At 40.1% G+C, this 19,423-nt stretch overlaps 1 protein-coding gene across 1 annotated transcript in view; it reads right to left on the reverse strand.

Moving 5' to 3' along the window:
* piwil2 (piwi-like RNA-mediated gene silencing 2) overlaps positions 1-19,423 on the reverse strand; it is a 211,332-nt gene that overhangs the window by 68,390 nt on the left and 123,519 nt on the right. The window contains exons 9-11 of the mRNA XM_051924076.1: positions 12,976-13,164; positions 9,787-9,871; positions 9,599-9,688 (exon numbers count right to left, since the gene is read on the reverse strand). Of these exons, the coding sequence (XP_051780036.1) occupies positions 9,599-9,688; positions 9,787-9,871; positions 12,976-13,164 (364 nt within the window). The remainder of the gene's footprint in view (positions 1-9,598; positions 9,689-9,786; positions 9,872-12,975; positions 13,165-19,423) is intronic.

Here is a 19,423-nt window from a genome sequence, read left to right on the forward strand (position 1 = left end):
CCGAGCGGGTGTGGGCATACTTATTGCCCCCCCCGACTTGGAGCCTGTTCATTGGGGTTTACCCCGGTGGACAAGAGGGTAGCCTCCCTCCGCCTTCAGGTGGGGAGACAGGTCCTAACTGTTTGTGCGTATGTGCCTGACAGCAGTTTGGAGTACCCACCCTTTTTGGAGTCCCTGGAGGAGGTGCTAGAGGGCATACCTTCTGGGGACTCCCTTGGAGACTTCAGTGCTCACGTGGGCAATGACAGTGAGACCTGGAAGGGCGTGACTGGGAGGAATGGGCCCCCCCTCCCCGATCTGAACCTGAGCAGTGTTTTGTTATTGGACTTCTGTGCTCGTCACGGATTGTCCATAATGAACACCATGTTCAAGCATAGGGGTGCTCATATGTGCACTTGGCACCAGGACACTCTAGGCCTCAGTTCGATGATCAACTTTGTGGTCGTTTCGTCGGACTTGCGGCTACATGTCTTTTTCACTCGGGTGAAGAGAGGGGCGGAGCTGTCAACTGATCACCACCTGGTGGTGAGTTGGCTTCGATGGTGGGGGAGGATGCCGGTCAGGCCTGGTGGGCCCAAACGTGTTGTGAGGGTCTGCTGGGAACGTCTGGCAGAGTCCCCTGTCAGCAGTAGCTTCAACTCCCACCTCCGGCAGAACTTCGACCACATCCCGAGGGAGGTGGGGGACATTGAGTCCGAATGGGCAATATTCCGTGCCTCTATTGTTGAGGCAACTGGCCGGAGCTGTGGCCGTAAGGTGGTTGGTGCCTGTCATGGCGGCAATCCCCAAACCCGTTGGTGGACACTGGCGGTGAAGGATGCCATCAAGCTAAAGAAGGGAGTCCTACAGGACCCTTTTGTCCTGTGGAACTCTGGAGACAGCTAATAGGTACCGGCAGACCAAGCGGAATGCAGCTTCAGTGGTTGCTGAGGCAAAAACTCGGGCATGGGAGGACTTTGGGGAGACCATGGAGAAAGACTTTCGGATGGCTTCAAGGAGATTCTGGTTCACCATCCAGCGTCTCAGGAGGGGGAAGCAGTGCAGTGTCAACACTGTATATGGTGGGGATGGTGTGCTGCTGACCTCGACTCGGGACATTGTGGGTCGGTTCGTGTACTTCGAAGACCTCCTCAATCCCACTAACATGCCTTCCAATGAGGAAGCAGAGCCTGGGGACTCGGAGGTGGGCTCCCCCATCTCTGGGACTGAGGTCACCGAGGTGGTCAAAAAACTCCTTGGTGGCAGGGCCCCGGGGGTGGATGAGATACGCCTGGAGTTCCTCAAGGCTCTGGATGTTGTAGGGCTGTCTTGGTTGACACGTCTCTACAACATTGCATGGACATCAGGGACAGTGCCTCTGGATTGGCAGACCGGGGAGGTGGTCCCCCTCTTTAAGAAGGGGGACCAGAGGGTGTGTTCCAACTACAGAGGGATCACACTCCTCAGCCTCCCTGGAAAAGTCTATTCGGGGGTCCTGGAGAGGAGGGTCAGTCAGATAGTCGAACCTCGGATTCAGGAGGAACAGTGTGGTTTTCGTCCTGGTCGTGGAACAGTGGACCAGCTCTACACCTTTAGCAGGGTCTTGGAGGGTGCATGGGAGTTTGCATAACCAGTCTACATGTGTTTTGTGGACTTGGAAAAGGCGTTCGACCGTGTCCCTCAGGGAATCCTGTGGGGGGTACTCCGAGAGTATGGGGTACCGGACCCCCTGATAAGAGCTGTTCGGTCCCTGTACAACCGGTGTCAGAGCTTGGTCCGCATTGCCAGCAGTAAGTCGAACCCGTTTTCAGTGAGAGTTGGACTCCGGCAGGGCTGCCCTTTGTCACCGATTCTGTTCATAACTTTTATGGACAGAATTTCTAGGTGCAGCCAGGGCATTGAGGGGGTCTGGTTTGGTGGACTCAGGATTGGGTCACTGCTTTGTGCAAATGATGTTGTCGTGTTTGCTTCATCAGGCCGTGATCTTCAGCTCTCTCTGGATCGGTTCGCAGCCGAGTATGAAGCAGCTGGGATGGGAATCAGCACTTCCAAATCCGAGACCATGGTCCTCAGCCGGAAAAGGGTAGAGTGCCCCCTCAGGGTTGGGGGCAAGATCCTGCCCAAAGTGGAAGAGTTCAACTATCTCGGGGTCTTGATCACGAGCAAGGTAAGAATGGAGCGTGAGATTGACAGGCGGATCGGTGCGGCGTCTGCAGTGATGCAGGCTCTGCATTGGTCTGTTGTGGTGAAAAAGGAGATGAGCCGTAAGGCAAAGCTCTTAATTTACCAGTCTATCTATGTTCCTACCCTCACCTATGGTCATGAGCTATGGGTAGTGACCGAAAAAACGAGATCATGAATACAAGCAGCTGAAACGAGTTTCATCCACAGGGTGTCTGGGCTTTCCCTTCAAGATAGGGTCAGAAGCTCAATCATCCGGGAGGGGTTCAGAGTACAGCCGCTGCTCCTCTGCATCGAGAGGAGTCAGATGAGGCGGCTCGGGCATCTAATCAGACGAGCACGTTTAACAGGGAGGAGGCCCCAGGGAAGACCCAGGACACGCTGGAGGGACTATGTCTCCCAGCTGGCCTGGGAATGCCTCGGGATTCCCCCGGAAGAGCTAGAAGAATAGGCCGAGGAGAGGGAAGTCTGGGCATCTCTGCTCAAGCTACTGCCCCCACGACCTGATCTCGGATAAGCGGAAGAGGATGGATGGACTTATCTAGGATGAAGTGCATAGCCAGCAGTTACAACTGAAAAACAGATCAATAAATCAATATGTCGTTGTCTGCAAACAATATAAAAGACCAGTCTGAAAGGAATAAAACAAGTTTGGTACAAATGAACTTGGAAAGTAATTACCAACATTTTTTCCAACAAATTTGCATGCACCTCAGCAAGAAAAGCTAGTAACTCATATGTATTTGGATGTTTATGTATGTATGTATGTATATTATATATATATATATATATATATATAATTTTTTTTTTTTTTTTTTTTTTTTTTAAGATTTTTAAGCACAAATATAGTTAATTACACCATACAATGTACATCATAATAGTAAACTAAATGTAAAAACATTGAATAACACTGAGAAAACCTTGAACAACAGAGAAAACTAACATTGCAAGAGTTCGCGCTATAGCCTTACAACCCGATCGCTGTATAAACACTTTTTTAATGAGTTTTAAGCACAGGGGGACAAAAAAGAACATTTGAACAACTCCGAACTTTATTTAAAAACCAACTACAAGCAACCAAGAAAGTAACATTGCAGGAGTTCACGCTAATAGCATTACAACCTGATCGCAGGGAAAAAAATTGAACATTTGAAAAATCCATAACTTAACCAATAAAAGTAACATTGCAACAATTCACGCTACGAACTGAAAAATGAACATTTGAAAAATCTGTAATTCAAAAACTAACCATAAACCACCAAGTAGTACTAGGGTGTTGTACCGTGTTAGCCATTATGAATGTAGAGAAAAGCCAAGCAAAATGACACCTTTTATTGGCTAACTAAAAAGATTACAATATGCAAGCTTTCGAGGCAACTCGGGCCCCTTCTTCAGGCAAGATGTAATCTTGTACTGGTTCTTGTTTTCGTTAACACTAGCAGCAGCAACACTCCAGCACTTCACTCCCAGATAATGAAGGCTGGAACAGAGAGAACTTTGTGGCCGTTCTGCGGGCGGTGGGGGGAATGGAATAGTAGGCTGCATGTGCTTATCGACACATTTACAAGACAAAAGATGCTGACGGAGAAGTGCGAAGGGATTTAAGGTAGGCCAGATTTACGAGTTTTTTCGTAGGCTTTGGTAATTCTAGTGTTAATGAAATTCCATCGTTATCAACCTCCAGCCCCCAGGTTGCATCAATGAAAAACCGACCCCTTCCTCACACCCTTTCTTCAATCACTGTGCTGCAAACTCCAAGGGAGAAACATTGGTTTTAAATAGTGGCACTCGAATTTCTAAAGGGGAAATGCTCTGTGCACTTTGCTCTTTACATTAATACAAAGGGTATTGACACTTACATAAATACACTTCAAGCACTGCTTTGCATATACATTGACATCTGATGAAAAAAAAAAAAAATACTGTGCTGGAGTGAACACAGTAATTTTACATGGGCGGCACGGTGGCACAGTGGTAGCGCTGCTGCCTTGTAGTTAGGAGACCCTGGTTAGCTTCCCGGGTCCTCCCTGCGTGGAGTTTGCATGTTCTCCCCGTGTCTGCAAGAGATTCCTCCCACAGTCCAAGGACATGCAGGTTAGGTGGATTGGCGATTCTAACTTGGCCCTAGTGTGTGCTAGGTGTGTGTCCTGCGGTGGGTTGGCACCCTGCCCGGGATTGGTTCCTGCCTTGTGCCCTGTGTTGGCTGGGATTGGCTCCAGCAGACCCCCGTGACCCTGTGTTCGGATTCAGCGGGTTGGAAAATGGATGGATAATTTTACATACTTAAATTTCACATTATTCTGATTGATCACTTATTGCAATTCAAAACAAAACACTTCCTGTAAAATTGTGCTTTGCCATTAACAAAAACAAAGTCACTAGGAAAAGCAGAAAACAATAGGAATTAATCTGACATAGGAATGTTTTAGTCATGCAGCATGTTCAAGAGTAAACCATGGTGGTCCCAAACAGGAAATCAGAAAGCAAGAAAAAAAAATCAAAAAGTCAAAACTAAAAATTATAGGAAGGCATTTCAATGAACTTGAGCTGTCCTCTAAAAACATGTTTCCTCACTTTTCAAGGCTGCAACATGAACTTAACTCTTTTAGGGCTAATTTTTTTTTGTTTCTTTTCTCCCAGGGCTGAATATTTTTCCAAAAACTAACATTTTTTAAAAAAAGAACACAAAACAATTGTTTAACATATCAAATCAACAAAAAATATTACTTTTGACAAATGTTACTGTCTTGCGTGTTGTATAAGCCTGCATGCTATATGATTTCACATACATATCACATACATTTTACACAGCAAAGTCCTGCAAAGTCTGATCTCGCTCAAAGCAGCCAATTTCAGTCATTGCCACATCGCACTCCTTACAATATGTGTTGCTTTGGTGCCTATTTTTCAATTGTCTGTTGCTGCACTTTCTCACATATATTGTTAGTGTGTACTGTAGAGAGACAAGTCACCCATTTGCCATCGTGCCATGCCACTGCCACCAAGTTTTCTGCCTGCATGAAAACCGTATTGTCACCTCTTTTCATCTTCTGAAACTTTATGAACTTTATGCATGGCATTATAGCCTGGCTCACCCCATGGGATTTGCTTCTGTTTATTACAGAAGTGAATAAAACTTTGCAGCAGCACGTACCTATCACCACGCTGCATAACCTGTCCAAAGCCACCAGTGGACAAAACACATTTGGACCAATGCTCCCTGAAGTTATATCACCAGTTCTGTCCCATCTCTATTTGTAATGCCACAGCGCGCTTCATCTCGTCTTTTGTTGTGGATTTCCACTTTGAAAAACAAGAATGCGATGCAAACGCAGCCTGCGATTCAAAAAAATTCTCTGCCTACCTGTTTGTCTCGTCTGACAGTAGCTGAAAAGCAGCATCAGGAGAGAGCAGCCTGAAGTAGTACAGCAGCTGGTGATCTGTCATGTCCAACAGCAAGCCATGCCGTCTTGTAAACTCCGGTAGCCAGATCGGCTCTCAACGGATCAATGTCTGTGTATTTATCTCATGCAAACCTTGCCGTAGATGCATCGGCTGTGCGAAGGCACTCAACTGGCAGCAGATCTGCTGGCGCGGCATCGGCTGGTGTCTGATCAGCTGATGCCTGCTTCTAACTCTCTTGCTCGATCTCCTGATCACTGCCAATAAAATCCGATTCTGAAAAATCAAGAGTCCGACTCCGCAATAATGCGCAAAACATCGTCTGCCGAGTGTTTTCTTTTCTGCACTTCCTTCGCTCCCTTTTCACATGTCGATGCCATCTTGCCATTGTTTACATTTCGCAACTCACGCACACGCAAGGTTTAGTTGCTGAGTCAATGAGTCTAGCATTCCTCCAAGCACAGAGGGAATGCCTGTGACGTGACAGTGAGTTTTGTCGCCATTAACAGCTGATTGTCGCCCTCTATCCGTGGATGTCGACTTTTGTCGACATTCGCCTTCAATCCCTCCTGTCGACAAAAGTCGACATCCGCCCTAAAAGATTTAAAGTTGTAGTGCACTCTCTCCTTGCTCAAAGGCACACATTGATGCAAGTGTTGGGGGCAGCAGCTGCACTGCTTATTCCACTCCTGCCCGTCTCAGGTGTACTTCACAGCAGATGTGCTGATCTGCTGCATCCAGGCTTATAGGAATATCTGCTTGTGAAAGAGGAACAGTGACACAGTGAAAAATTCAAACTACAGTGGTACCTTGAGATACGAGTGCCCCAACGTACGAGTTTTTTGAGATACGAGCTGTCACTAGGTCGATTTTTTGTCTTGAGTTACAAGCCAAAATTCAAAATACGAGCCATCAAAGAGCTTGTCACTGCATATTCCGTGGAACTGACGACAGAGGAGTTGACGGGACTACAGACGCAGCAACATACAGAGGTTCTGCAGGAGATCGGTATCGCGGAGGAGGTTATCTCTTAAAGTGAGATAAAGGAAGTGTTTGCAATGTGGGAAAAAGTTTCAAACTTTAAAGAAAATAAACACCCTGAAAAAATTACAACTGATCATACAGCAACGCTATTTAATGACACTTGCCTAACGCTTGACTTTATTGAAAAGAAACTGAACGTGCAGCTGCGCTATTTAATGACACTTGCCTAACGCTTGACTTTAATGAAAAGAAACTGAACGTGCAGTGGCGCTATTTAATGACACTTGCCTAACTCATTTCAGAAACATTCTAAAGGGGAGGACTAAACAAAGCTCCTTGGACAGGTTTCCATTGAAACGCCCTGCGAATGAAAGTGACGAAAGCGTGGCAAAAAAGAAAAAAACTAGTGAAGAAAATTAAGTTAAGCAAAAGTGAAAGAAAACAACATTACAATACTCTAATCAGCTTTGCCAACATCTGTTTATTTCTTTAGATTCTCTTTTATGTATTAGGTTTTATTTTGTTTGTAAACAATATTTGTTCATTATAAATACTGTCATGCACGTGTGGTTAGGAGACAGCTAAAGGGCTTAAATACAGGTAGTTCCATGCCAGACCAGGGGGTGGTGGAGTGCACTAATTTTCCCTCTCGATCTTTTGCAGACCATTCTAGGGAAATCCCACCCGGCTCTGGGGCAGCCACTGACGTCACTTCTGGTTCCGGTTTTGATGACATCATTTCCGCTACTGGCCTTTAAAGCTGCCATCTTGCTACCTGGAGATCAGTTCTGCTTTGGACTCGGTTGATTGAGCATGTCTCCATTTTTTGATCACTTTAGCAGCCATAAACGATTAAATGGGTGGCTGCCCCAAACCTTCTCCATGTCTTTTGGTCGTTTTTCTGACAATACATTTTTCTTATGTTGAAAACATTTTAACAAAAAATTGGGGTGGTTTTTTGGGGGCTGGCATGAATTAATCTCATTTCAATTAATTTCAAATTGTGACTATTGATTTGAGATATGAGCATTTTGACTTACGAGCTCGGTCACAGAATGAATTAAACTCGTATCTCAAGGTATCATTGTACTATTACAATCATTCTGTATAAAGCATCGCCTAACAGCCAAGGCGCTGCTGTTAGAAGGAGGTGATCGCTCCAAATAGGCAACTTCAGTGCATAAACGGCAGGTAAATGTAGTTCAATATCCAAATATGCAGCATTAGCTATCTATATTCAATCCCTAAACTGATTTTTCACCATGTTTAAACAGTCAAACTAACAAAGTGGATGAAATATAAATTGTGGCAACACAATATGATGTGCTGGTGCCTTCAAATTCGGTCGTGGGCTCTGCCAGTATGCAGTTTGCTTGATCTCCCTATGAGAATGCGAGTTTCCATCCCATCCTCCAGGAACACTGGGGTGTGCTTTGTCACCCAAAAACTTGCTAAGTAAGAGTGAATACGGGTGTCTATGTCCATACTCTGCAATGGAGGCAACCAATGCCCACATGGCAGCACACATTCCTTTAACATATACCCTATTGCTCCTGAGACTGTGCTGCGGAGATTACCACTGTACCTTCTGAGTCAGATTATTTCAAGCATTGAAAGAAAAAATACAATCGCCAGAGCATCTGCCTCAGAAATGTATCTTGCAGATAATTCTACTTGTGGCTACTAAAAGTGTTTTTGAGTGCAACGGACATGCACAAACAACTAGATCAGTAACTGTAGCTCTGCTAAGGATTTAAATGGCTAAATAACCAGGCTATTCGTGGAGAAATCTATGCCCTTTAACCAGGTTTCTTTAACCGGAATATGGGTTTACACAAAACTTTAAAAACCAGATTTCTGTGAATAACTGGGTTATTAAAGTGCCTATAAACACCATCACTGTCTCCCCTTTAATTTATTCAACATATCAGAATATTGTTTTTCTTCTGTAGCTTAATTCACACAATAGTCTCTGCAGTCTGGAAAAACAAGTCCACTTGTACTAACGTTATGGGCTGGGAAAGAAAAACCTTCACCAAATGCAGCCTTACTGCTAAATGTGAGAATGTATGGGGATTAAAAGTTATCCTCATGGTCTATAATGAACTAAATGTCTTCTTTTCAATTCTATTTTAACTAACACCTGAACATCAGACAAAACCAAGGAGCTGGTGGTGGATTTTAGGAGGCCCAGGCCCCTCCTGGATCCCGTGATCATCAGAGGTGACTGTGTGCAGAGGGTACAGACCTATAAATACCTGGGAGTGCAGCTAGATGATAAATTGGACTGGACTGCCAATACTGATGCTCTGTGCAAGAAAGGACAGAGCCAACTATACTTCTTTAGAAGGCTGGCATCCTTCAACATCTGCAATAAGATGCTGCAGATATTCTATCAGATGGTTGTGGCGAGCGCCCTCTTCTACGCAGTGGTGTGCTGGGGAGGCAGCATAAAGAAGGAGGATGCCTCACGCCTGGAAAAACTGGTGAGGAAGGCAGGCTCTATTGTAGGCATGGAGTTGGACAGTTTGACATCTGTGACAGAGTGACAGGCACTGAGCAGGCTCCTGTCAATCATGGAGAATCCACTGCATCCACTAAACTGTGCTATCTCCAGACAGAGGAGCAGCTTCAGTGACAGACTGCCGTCAATATCCTGCTCCACTGACAGACGGAGGAGATCGTTCCTCCCCCACACTATGCGACTCTTCAACTCCACCCGGGGGTTGGGTAAACGTTAACATTATACAAAGTTATTGTCTGTTTTACCTGCATTTTTTATCACTCTAATATAATATTGTTTCTTTATCAGTATGCTACTGCTGGAGTATGTGAATTTCCCCTTGGGATTAATAAAGTATCTATAGTATCTATCTATCTAATTACTTAGTCTTTCCTATTGTGCCCCAGAAAAAGAAAAGATGTTGGAGCATTTTTCTTTTATGACTTACTCATAACTCCATATTCAGTATTGTACTCGTTTTGTTGGATTTCTATGAAAAGGAAACTACCATTAGAAACCAAGCACAAGAAAAACTGAATTAATCAATACCTTCATTGACCTGAAATCTTTCCTCAAATTTTCAGGAATTCCAGTCATGAAACTCAGTTCTGGTATCAAGAGGATTTCACCAGCAAGAGTCTGCATAAAAATCAAGGTTAAATTTAATTAATTACCTCTGACTAATCATTAAAACTGTCTACACTTAAAAAACTGAAAATAAATGTACTTCTACCTACCTTTCCAGAAACCCCGGACCTTTCTTTTGGACGATGGACTACTAAAGGTTGATCTAACTCCTTAATTGTTATTCCATAATTTTTCCTGTTTTAGCAGTAAAACAATTATTAAAGCTTATTTTTTCCCCAACACAATAAACTACACAGTTGTAATCTTAAACCATAAATAATCCTTGATATTAAGTTTTAAACTCAAAAAGATGGAATATTCTGAGGCAAATGGAAAATATATACACAACCACATTCATATAAACTTATTCATATAGTCACATAAACTTTTCTTTGTTTTGCTTTAGCTTGAATAGAATATGACATTTACAGAGAATTGTATTATTCCTGATAACAGTTCACCCCCTGTCCTAGTTTGCTTTGTAATAAAAATGCATTATTTTGTTGTTTGGTTCTGTCAAAAGGGATAATAACCAGTTTGCGCATGTACAAATAAAAACCTGTGATTTTTGCCTGTTTAAAGAACTACATGGTTCTCACAGAATGTTTTGTTTGCCCATGAAATGATGTTATTTATTTTCCTCATTGTCAACCAGCCATCTTTCATATTTCACATTAAGGTTAACTTGCAGTTAGTATGACTTTGTTAGTTCTCAACCAAGATAATTTGTTTCAATTTGTTTACCTTGATGTGCGTTGATATGTACTTTACTATAGCTGTACTAGATTTGTAATAGCAATCCAACCCTGCACTCACCGACTAGAACTATAGAAAAATAAACAATTGGGTTAGTAGGGTGCTGGTGTCAATGACTATGATAAATGCTCTGCGAAAGAAGTAGGGGCTCCTCTGGCAGCAACTGAGCACCCAAAATACCATATAGGAAGTCATTTAAAAAAACACCCTGAACCCAAGGATGGATACAAAGTATGAATAAACACAAAACATCTACATCTGCCTCTTTAGACCTATCTAAATGGTTGCCTAAACCAGCCAATAGAATTAGTTACTTAAAGAAAAAACCTATGATATATTGATTAATACTGTTTATACCAGAACTAGAGTTACATTGCCAAATTTCACAAATGTAGCTGTATTTCTTGCTGCTGTGTTTAAATTATATGTAGATTAGTAAGCAATGTGAATAATCTTAAACTGTAATAATAAATTCTGTTCAAAATAAATTAGCTTTTCAAAATCTTGAAAAACAAACTGTTTACATTTCACAATATTTCAAAGCTGTTGAAAGAGGGGTTATGGAAGGGATGGAAATCTGCGAATTAAAGGTTAAATCTGTGCCAAGTAACCTGCCTGTGGTCCAACTGTAATATACAGTATCTGGACAAATGCTTTAGGCAAACATTGGAGGGAAACAAAAAATGAAAACCCAATGTAAAATAGACACACAGTCACAAACAAATGACCACAAAAGTTCAGTTTAAGTTGTCATTTATTCCAAGAAGGGCTGAAAAGTTAAAGAAAATATTTACTGAAGAGAGTAGTTGCACCTGTAGCAATGTCAGTGGATTTGAGGAAATGAGAGTTTTAACCTATTTGAGGTACACTTAAGGTTACTGCTGCCATGATGGTTATTGCTCATTGGGGACATGTGAGAAGCCCTAAATTATATCATAAGCCAGAACATTGGTTTAAGTAGTAAATTTTAATGTCTTCACCAACATGCTGCCAATAAATTTATAAGCTAAAGTAATGTTCTCTATAGATGAGTTAATACAGAGTTATATAGGACTGTAATACAATATGCATAATGCTTCAAATTGTGGAGATAAAGAGTAAAACTATGGTCTCCATTAATGCAGAGAACACAAATGTCTCCATTAAAACAAAGTCCTGTGCAGGATGTATTAGTAGTGCTATTAATCATTTATATGCACTAATATTACCCCTCCTTTGCTCTCAGCAGAATGCAACTAGATGTGTGCTGTTATGGGCCTGAAGCCATTAATTACGGACAGCAAGTCAAGTGTTATGGCAGTCAAGAATACTTTAGTAAAGCACAGATACAAGTCACTGATGCTACTGATTATCTTATGCATTTTTCTGTCAGATGGCCAGAAGATGAACAAGACAATCAGTGGGAAAACCAGCCTTAAGTACAGTCATTGCCATGTCAATTTCAGTTTCCACCCAAGAAGACTTTAACACTTGAGGAATTAGATGGAAATCCATCCCTAATCTCTTTTAACCTGTAAACCTTTCTCAAATTTCATACATCACAGTACAGACTACATTGTTACTATGATCAGAGGTAGAATAGCTTATATTTTTCATATCTCACTATGGTCTGTAAATATGAACATAACCTAAAGCAGTGTCTGAGGTGTTACGATAAGGAAAGCAACTTTAACCTATTTTGTAGCAGTTGGTGTTTCAATATGTACTGTATATATAGTTTGTGAAGATGATAATCTTTGGAAACAGAAAATTGGTGTGCCGAGTAAACGTTTAAAGAGAATACTTTTACCAAAAGGACAAAACACATACATTTACCCAATTGCCTGGACCTCAAGACTCCAAAAAGCATTAAACACAGACATTTTTAGAAATCTTAAGTCCACCAACATGTGAAAAAGCTTGCCAACTTGATTATGACCAATTCATCGTTTTGCTATTGACCATCATCTGTCCCATTAGAATTATAATTTTGTTGAAGAGAAAAAAAGGTTTTTTAAAAAAACCATCTCTCTCTCCAGTGGACTCAAGTAATCCTACTGAATAGAAAAAAAGAAAAACCAAGTGCATTTTTTTCATTTTAGTTGTATTAAATTGCATCTCTCTTTTGCCTCAGGGTGAGGGAAGAGTTCTTTCCTGCTTACCATTCTTGAAAAGAACCGAACTGCAGCTGAGATTACACCCACTGCTGAATATACTACATATACTGTACTAAAAGCTGGGGTTTGTCACTGTACAAACTATGACTACAGTGGCATAGTGAGACTATAACTAAATATCCATTTGGGTCGCATGCACCCGACACAGCACTGGATGCTTCCTGCATACATCCATTTCAACAGCATTAGGCAAAAGCTACACTGATCAAGCAGATATTAAACAGGTTCCATTTATGTGAGGGGTAGCTAAAATATGCTTTTTTAAGATAGGTTTATTTACAGCACTGAACCCTATGCTGAAAAGCTAAATGACAACACAGCAAAAATAAATGAGCACAAATACAAACTATTAAATAAAAATTAACTATCAAGCCATTCAGAAAGTACCTGTAATACTCGACAAAAGTGGTCTCTGTTCCATTGAAAAGAGTGAATTTGTCTTTGGGACTCATGTTCCAGTTGATGTCATCAATACGATAAGTACGATTGTTATATCGGGTAAGGGCAATGGAGCCAATCAATTCCTTCATACATTCATCCTGAAAGTTTTCTTTACCATTTTGGTAAATCATATTCCTTGGAAGAAAAAAAAAAAAAAAAGTTTTACTGGCAATAGCACCAAAACAAAAATAAACAGTGGGGGGCAGAAATATACAAGTTTAGGTTCCAACACAGCATTAACATATACTTCAAAGTCTTGGTACAATACTGAACATACAACCATAACAAAAATTGAAAAATATACTGTAAATCTTAATATTCCACCAGTCTGTAAAGACTGGACGCAGTCAACAGAGGAAACTTAAAATGGTCATTACACTAGCTTTTCATTAAAATGAACTGAAAAATGAAAGTTTAAAATTTGGAAGGATTTTTATCATATTTTCCTCTCAAATTAAATCAACTTTCTGTAGGAAAACATGCTTTTATGTCAATATGTGACAAAGGTAATTTATAAATGTAGCCAAATTATATCATAAGATTTGGAAAAATACTTGAACATAAATCAACACACAGTAAGTAGGTCACTATTTATAACAGAAAAACTACAATTGAAATATTAAACAAAATAAGGGCACTTAGCATAAACTTCGTTTATCTACTTTAGACCTCAAAACATAGTCATTAGATACTATGGGATTTTCAAGGTTTACCAAAATGAAGCTTGGACGATAAATGCCGAGACAGAATCTTTCTTTTAATTTGCAAAATACTATTATTTCACTTTACCTTATTCTTGACTTTTGCTACACTGTTCCGCTTAATATACTGCATTGTTTCATAGCAAAATAAATACTTCAGATTTTCAGCCATTATAACATTATGAATTATATACTTGTAGAACAGCATCATGGCAGATAGAACCAAAAACTATACTATGGGTATACTGTATTAAAATTACCATTAATATAATTTAATATATACAGTAGGTACAGTCCAAACAAACTGACATTGTTCATGGGAATTCAAATAACCTAACTTCCTGTAAGGCTGCTTGCAAATGTGTCATGTAATAGGCAGACAGACTGCACTTCATTTGTCCCAAAGGAAAACATTTTATAGAAATATAGAAATAATTGTTACAATCAGCGACAACCCTCAAACACACACAAGAATTACACAAAAGAGGAGGGAAAAATACTTCTGGCTTGGCAAGATAGGAGTACACTCATAAGTGAGGCATTATAAAGGCATACTGCCAAAGGTATGAAAGCTACAGTAACATTTTTCCGACACACTTCTGCTGAATAATTTGTTGGATAAAAGCTACTCAAATAGTGTAACATACAGAGAATGTGCAGCCTTATTCATAAGGGTCATCAACTTTGTCTTCATTTTCTCATCTACTACTATGTCCGTGGTCAACAGTGAATGCCATAATTGAGCATGCTTTCTTAATTATCTTGTGGGTTTCTCTTGGAAGTGATGTTATACTACATTGTAAATATTTTACTGGCTCTCACAAAGTTATGGAACATGTAAATAATGCCACTACCCACATTAACTTTCTTATACAGCCCCTCTGTGTTACTAGAACAGTTCAGCCTGTGATTGATATGAACCTTTTAGTATCTGCAGTAGTGCAACACCTCCACATTCACTCCCTCAAAAATGACCAGTGTGGAAGAATAATTTTAGGGTAACATAGCATTCATCTTAAAGAAATAGCATAAAGGGTTAATAAATGTCAAAAAACTTTTTAGGCACATCAGGAAATCAGATAAAGGTCAAATGAACAACAAAATGTGCTGAAAAATTTACAAGTCAGAAAATATCCAGTAAACAACCAGAATGGGGGGTAAAGGAATACGAGTGGCTCGGTGTTAAGAGCTTGGGAGAAAGAGAATCTGACAAGTAGAAAAGGAATAAAAGTAGATTGAATGAAAATGTTAACTATTAAGAACAAGGAATAGGGAAGTTTTATGTAGAGTTTGTACATTCTTTCTGAGAAAATAAATGAGTCCATATCTTTGTTTTCTTTTGTACTAGGCATAGTGTAAGTAAATACATGTCTTGACACTCATCGAATTTAAAGAAATGAGTGTGTGAGATGATTTGCTAACAGAATTACTCCATGTGTCTGAAAAATGTTGTTCTGTTCCTAAGAAATTGTGTAAAAGGGACTTTGAAATGTACTTGTATTTAAATGAATGTTTTAAAGTAAAATATATTGTGCACACAAATGTAGAAATGTCCGATAAATTTCTAGAACTCCAAATTAATTTAGGTTAAAATGTGAGTTTTGAAAATGTGTAATATCTGATGAAATGAAAATATGTCCACTTTGCTTATAAAAATGTTTATATATGTATAAAACATCTTTCCTTCAGACCCTGATCAATAAAATGTTGCTGGTATGTGTGTATATGTCAACTGACTTATTAAATAGGTTCCAAATGTGAAGGTTCATATATTATTGTTATACAATGTTTTACATGGGCTGTTAGGTGATTTAACTCTTTCAGGGCGGATGTCGACTTTTGTCGAAATTCAGGGGTAGAGGACGGTAATTAGCCGTAAACGGCAAAAAAAGTCGCCATTATGATTTAGTTTGACTCTCATTGCTAGAAGGAAAGTTAGCTTTATTGATTTCACCTCGATTACCTGTGCATACGTGCTTAGCGAAGTGCAAGCAACCTCTAAAATGGCATCAACATCTGGTGAGAGACCAAAGCAAATGTGCAAAGCAAAATACTCCATTGACGATATTTTGAGTATTATTGCCGAAAATGGACTCTGGCTTGTTGGATTCTGATATTTGATGCAAATGATCTGAAAATGAAAGTGAGGTATCGGCTTCAGCTGATCAGTGGTGCTGAACATGCTTATGTAGCTGATGCGCCTACAGCAACGTTCGCCTGGGAGGACCGCCACTTACAATGACAAGAGGTACACGCGAAGACAGGCCAGGCAGCTGGCCCGCCACACATTCCTACCAGCCATCGAGCTGCCCCTAAACAGCCACCAGAGACGCTGAACAGGCGTCCACAGCAGTCACTGCAGCAGAAGTACTACGTTGATTTACCTGTGAAACCTTTGCTTTGTGTGCTTTTCGAAAAACTGAGTTGCCTGCAAAAAATATTCAGCCCTCAAAGAGTTAAGTAAGGGTGATATGGTGGTGCAGTGGTTGACACTGATGCCCGGCAACAGGAAATGAAGGTTCAGACTTGTATGTTCCAGGTGTGGAGTGAAACAAATGTAAGCACAAGAAGAAAAGAGTGTGTAAATGCTTTAAATAGTAGATAATAAATAATAATATTTTAATAATAATAAAACTTGAGGAAATATGTTAGAGTTTAAGCAAGTTTTTGAGCATGTTGTGCAATGTGAAAGAGTTCTCTGTGACTGAAGCATATCTGAAGGAATTGAAGTGAGTTTGGGAATATGTTTGGTTAAAGACAATGTGTGAAAATACGTGGTGGTGTTTGAAATGACGAGGCAGTTGACAAACGTGCATAAATATGTTGTGAATTTAAACTTAAAAATGAATATGATTAGGTCCAATGGAATGTTTCCAGATTTAGTATGTGTGTGCCTTTTTCATTTGAGTACTGTACTGGCCATACTCAAATGGAAGGAAGTTTTTTTTAGTAATTTTAAGTTAAATGTAAAAGGAGACATTCTCTAAGATAGGAAAGAAGCTGGTGATGAACACTGGCTTCAAGTCTAAGTAATGCTCTGTACTAAGATGTGTTGCACAAAAAAGGGGTTAACTAACAAAAAAGGTAGACTGCGCTTTTTCTACAGAATCAACACTCTGGAAAAGCTGAAAGAAACATCTTGGGAGGATATCAACAAAAATAGAATACATGAACAAGTTTCTTTAACAGGTTAAAGAAAGCAATATTTTTAAGCATACCTAAATTTCACATATCAAAATATTTTCTTTAAAGCACTGAATGCAATGGTGTGATGCACTAACAACTATGAGAGCATTTTAAAATAAAAAATAGATTTCAAATTATAAGGCATTTGATACGGTGTGAGATGTTGATTTATTTTCCCATTACTCCTTGTTCACAAGTAATCTGAATATCTGAAATGTGAAGAAGAATGTTGATGTTTCAATGGCTACGTAGCTGATTGAGGGTTTCATTTACTTTTTTATAATCTGATGCTCTAATAAAAAATTTTGGACGCTTGTTAAATTCTGAAGCCATAAGTAGAAATGTGTCAATGCAATTGGTAAAATATTAGCTTAAAGAAAAAAACCTGAGATATGAATACAGAAAATGTTTAGGTTTAGGATTAAAAGTCGAGATGATGCATTAAATGTATTTTAAGATAATTGTAACTTTTGAAATAATTTAAAGGACTTTATGTGGGAAAGAATATACTTGTATTATGTGAATTACCCTGCTAGCCTTATACAAAGAGAAATATAAGTTTGTTTTGTAAATGATTTCAATTCTAAGGCTGCATATTGTGGCCGACAGAAGGTGCTCCTGCCTCCCATACCAAACACTGACTGATGCAGGACACAAGTTCAGCACACGGGTTTATTTGTTCCACGTGGGAAACTCCTTCCCCCATTGCATAACACAGTCAAAGCATAAGCACAACCACTCTTCTTTTTCTTTCTCTTCTGTCACCTCCACTCCTCCTCGAGCAAGCTTTGTTCTCCATCTCCTGGAGTAGTGGTGACTGGATCTTTTATAGGGCATCCGGAGGTGCTCCAGGTGCTCTATGACCTTCCCATGGCAGAACTTCCAGGTGTGGTGGAAATGCTGCCACACAGGGCTTAACAGTATCTGCAGCACCCCCTGGCAGTGTCCACGGATCTCAAAAGGGCTGCACCAAACTCCAACTTCCATGGAATCCTGTGGGAGTCTGGGGCACCGTTGTAACACCAGGGGGACTGCCATCTGTCATTCCAGGGGAGGTATGGCTTTGGATGTGTTCTCTCCCTTGGTTGGCAGCCACAATATACTTGAATAATACTTTGTAATTAGAAAAATAGTAAAAGGGAAAGTGGAGCTTAACTCTTTTAGTTTATTTTTATCTCATTTCTAAAAATTATTTTAAATTTATCAGTCTAGACTGAGGATTTCTTCATTGACTTATGCTGGCTAAGAGATGTTTTCTGGAGGATACTGATATTATACTACCATTCATTATGAAAAGGGGAGGAGTCAATGCGTGCCTAGGCACCAGTTCAAGACGGTAATAAAAAAAGGGAAGTACATACTTCCGTATGTGATCTCTGTAGCAGTTATGACACTTGGCTCCTATGAACTTGTAATATTAATGGGAATTGTTTCAGGGTTCTTACTGACCGATACCCTTTTGCTCCACATTCCCTCTTAAGGGGGGAAAGGTTGGTATCTTGTTTGCAAAGTTATTCTCACAACAGCAAAGTTTATGTACCAATAGTTTGAGTATTTTGAGATAATTGATTTTCCTTTGATATTTATATATTAAGATTGACTTTATTTTATATTGCGATGATTTACTTGTTATGATGAATATACCTTTTATTAAGTAGAGTCCAAAACAATGGCTAAACTAGATATAATGATAGAGGAAATCTTTTTATTAAATGATCTATTTTTTTTAAACATATTTGATGCAATGGTTGGAAACTTGTGCTTGCCAGTTGCATGATTCATTTTTGACCATTAGAATAAAGTGGCTAAGATACAAGCAGAAACTGGATTACAATGACCATCTGTTTAACTGCTAGCATTATTTCAATAAGGGATACCCCCCAACAAAACGGGCTTAACACCTCATGAGACACTATTTTGAGATCCATAAATAACATTAACAAAATTACAGATTAAGTATTGGAAAACTGACTAATATGGAACAAAAATTGAGTCTTTGCACCTGCAGGTAAAAGCTGTTTTTTCTAGTTCATTGTAGATGACAACACTTGAATTTGAACCCAGAGATTGAGCTGTGAAAAAGGTCTACAGACAAACAAATCCTCTGACTGCAAGGACAACAGCCATACCAGAGAGGGGATTCAAGCTGTGGACCTGGCCATCAACTGAAGTCGATGTTGAAAGATCATTGTGGGTCCAGAATCATAGAGGGGAGCCTCCAAGGCATCCAGACCCATTCATCAGATCAGAAGTTCCAGATGTTGATATGCTTTGTGGCACTGGACCCCAAGACCCGATTCACACTTTTACTTTACAGGGTTCTACGTTCTTTACCAGAGACCACTTTAACTGTCCTTGACTTGCCTTACACTTCATCCATTTGATTGCAATTATACGACCGTTGTTGACCAAGTACAGTACTTGAATTCTTCTTGGCCTCTGAGATTTATGATTTGAACTACGAAGGTATGGACGGTATAGTAGGAAAAGTCGGACATCTACAAGCA

The sequence above is a fragment of the Erpetoichthys calabaricus genome, chromosome 1 (assembly GCF_900747795.2).
Source record: "Erpetoichthys calabaricus chromosome 1, fErpCal1.3, whole genome shotgun sequence".
Classification (NCBI taxonomy): domain Eukaryota; kingdom Metazoa; phylum Chordata; class Cladistia; order Polypteriformes; family Polypteridae; genus Erpetoichthys; species Erpetoichthys calabaricus.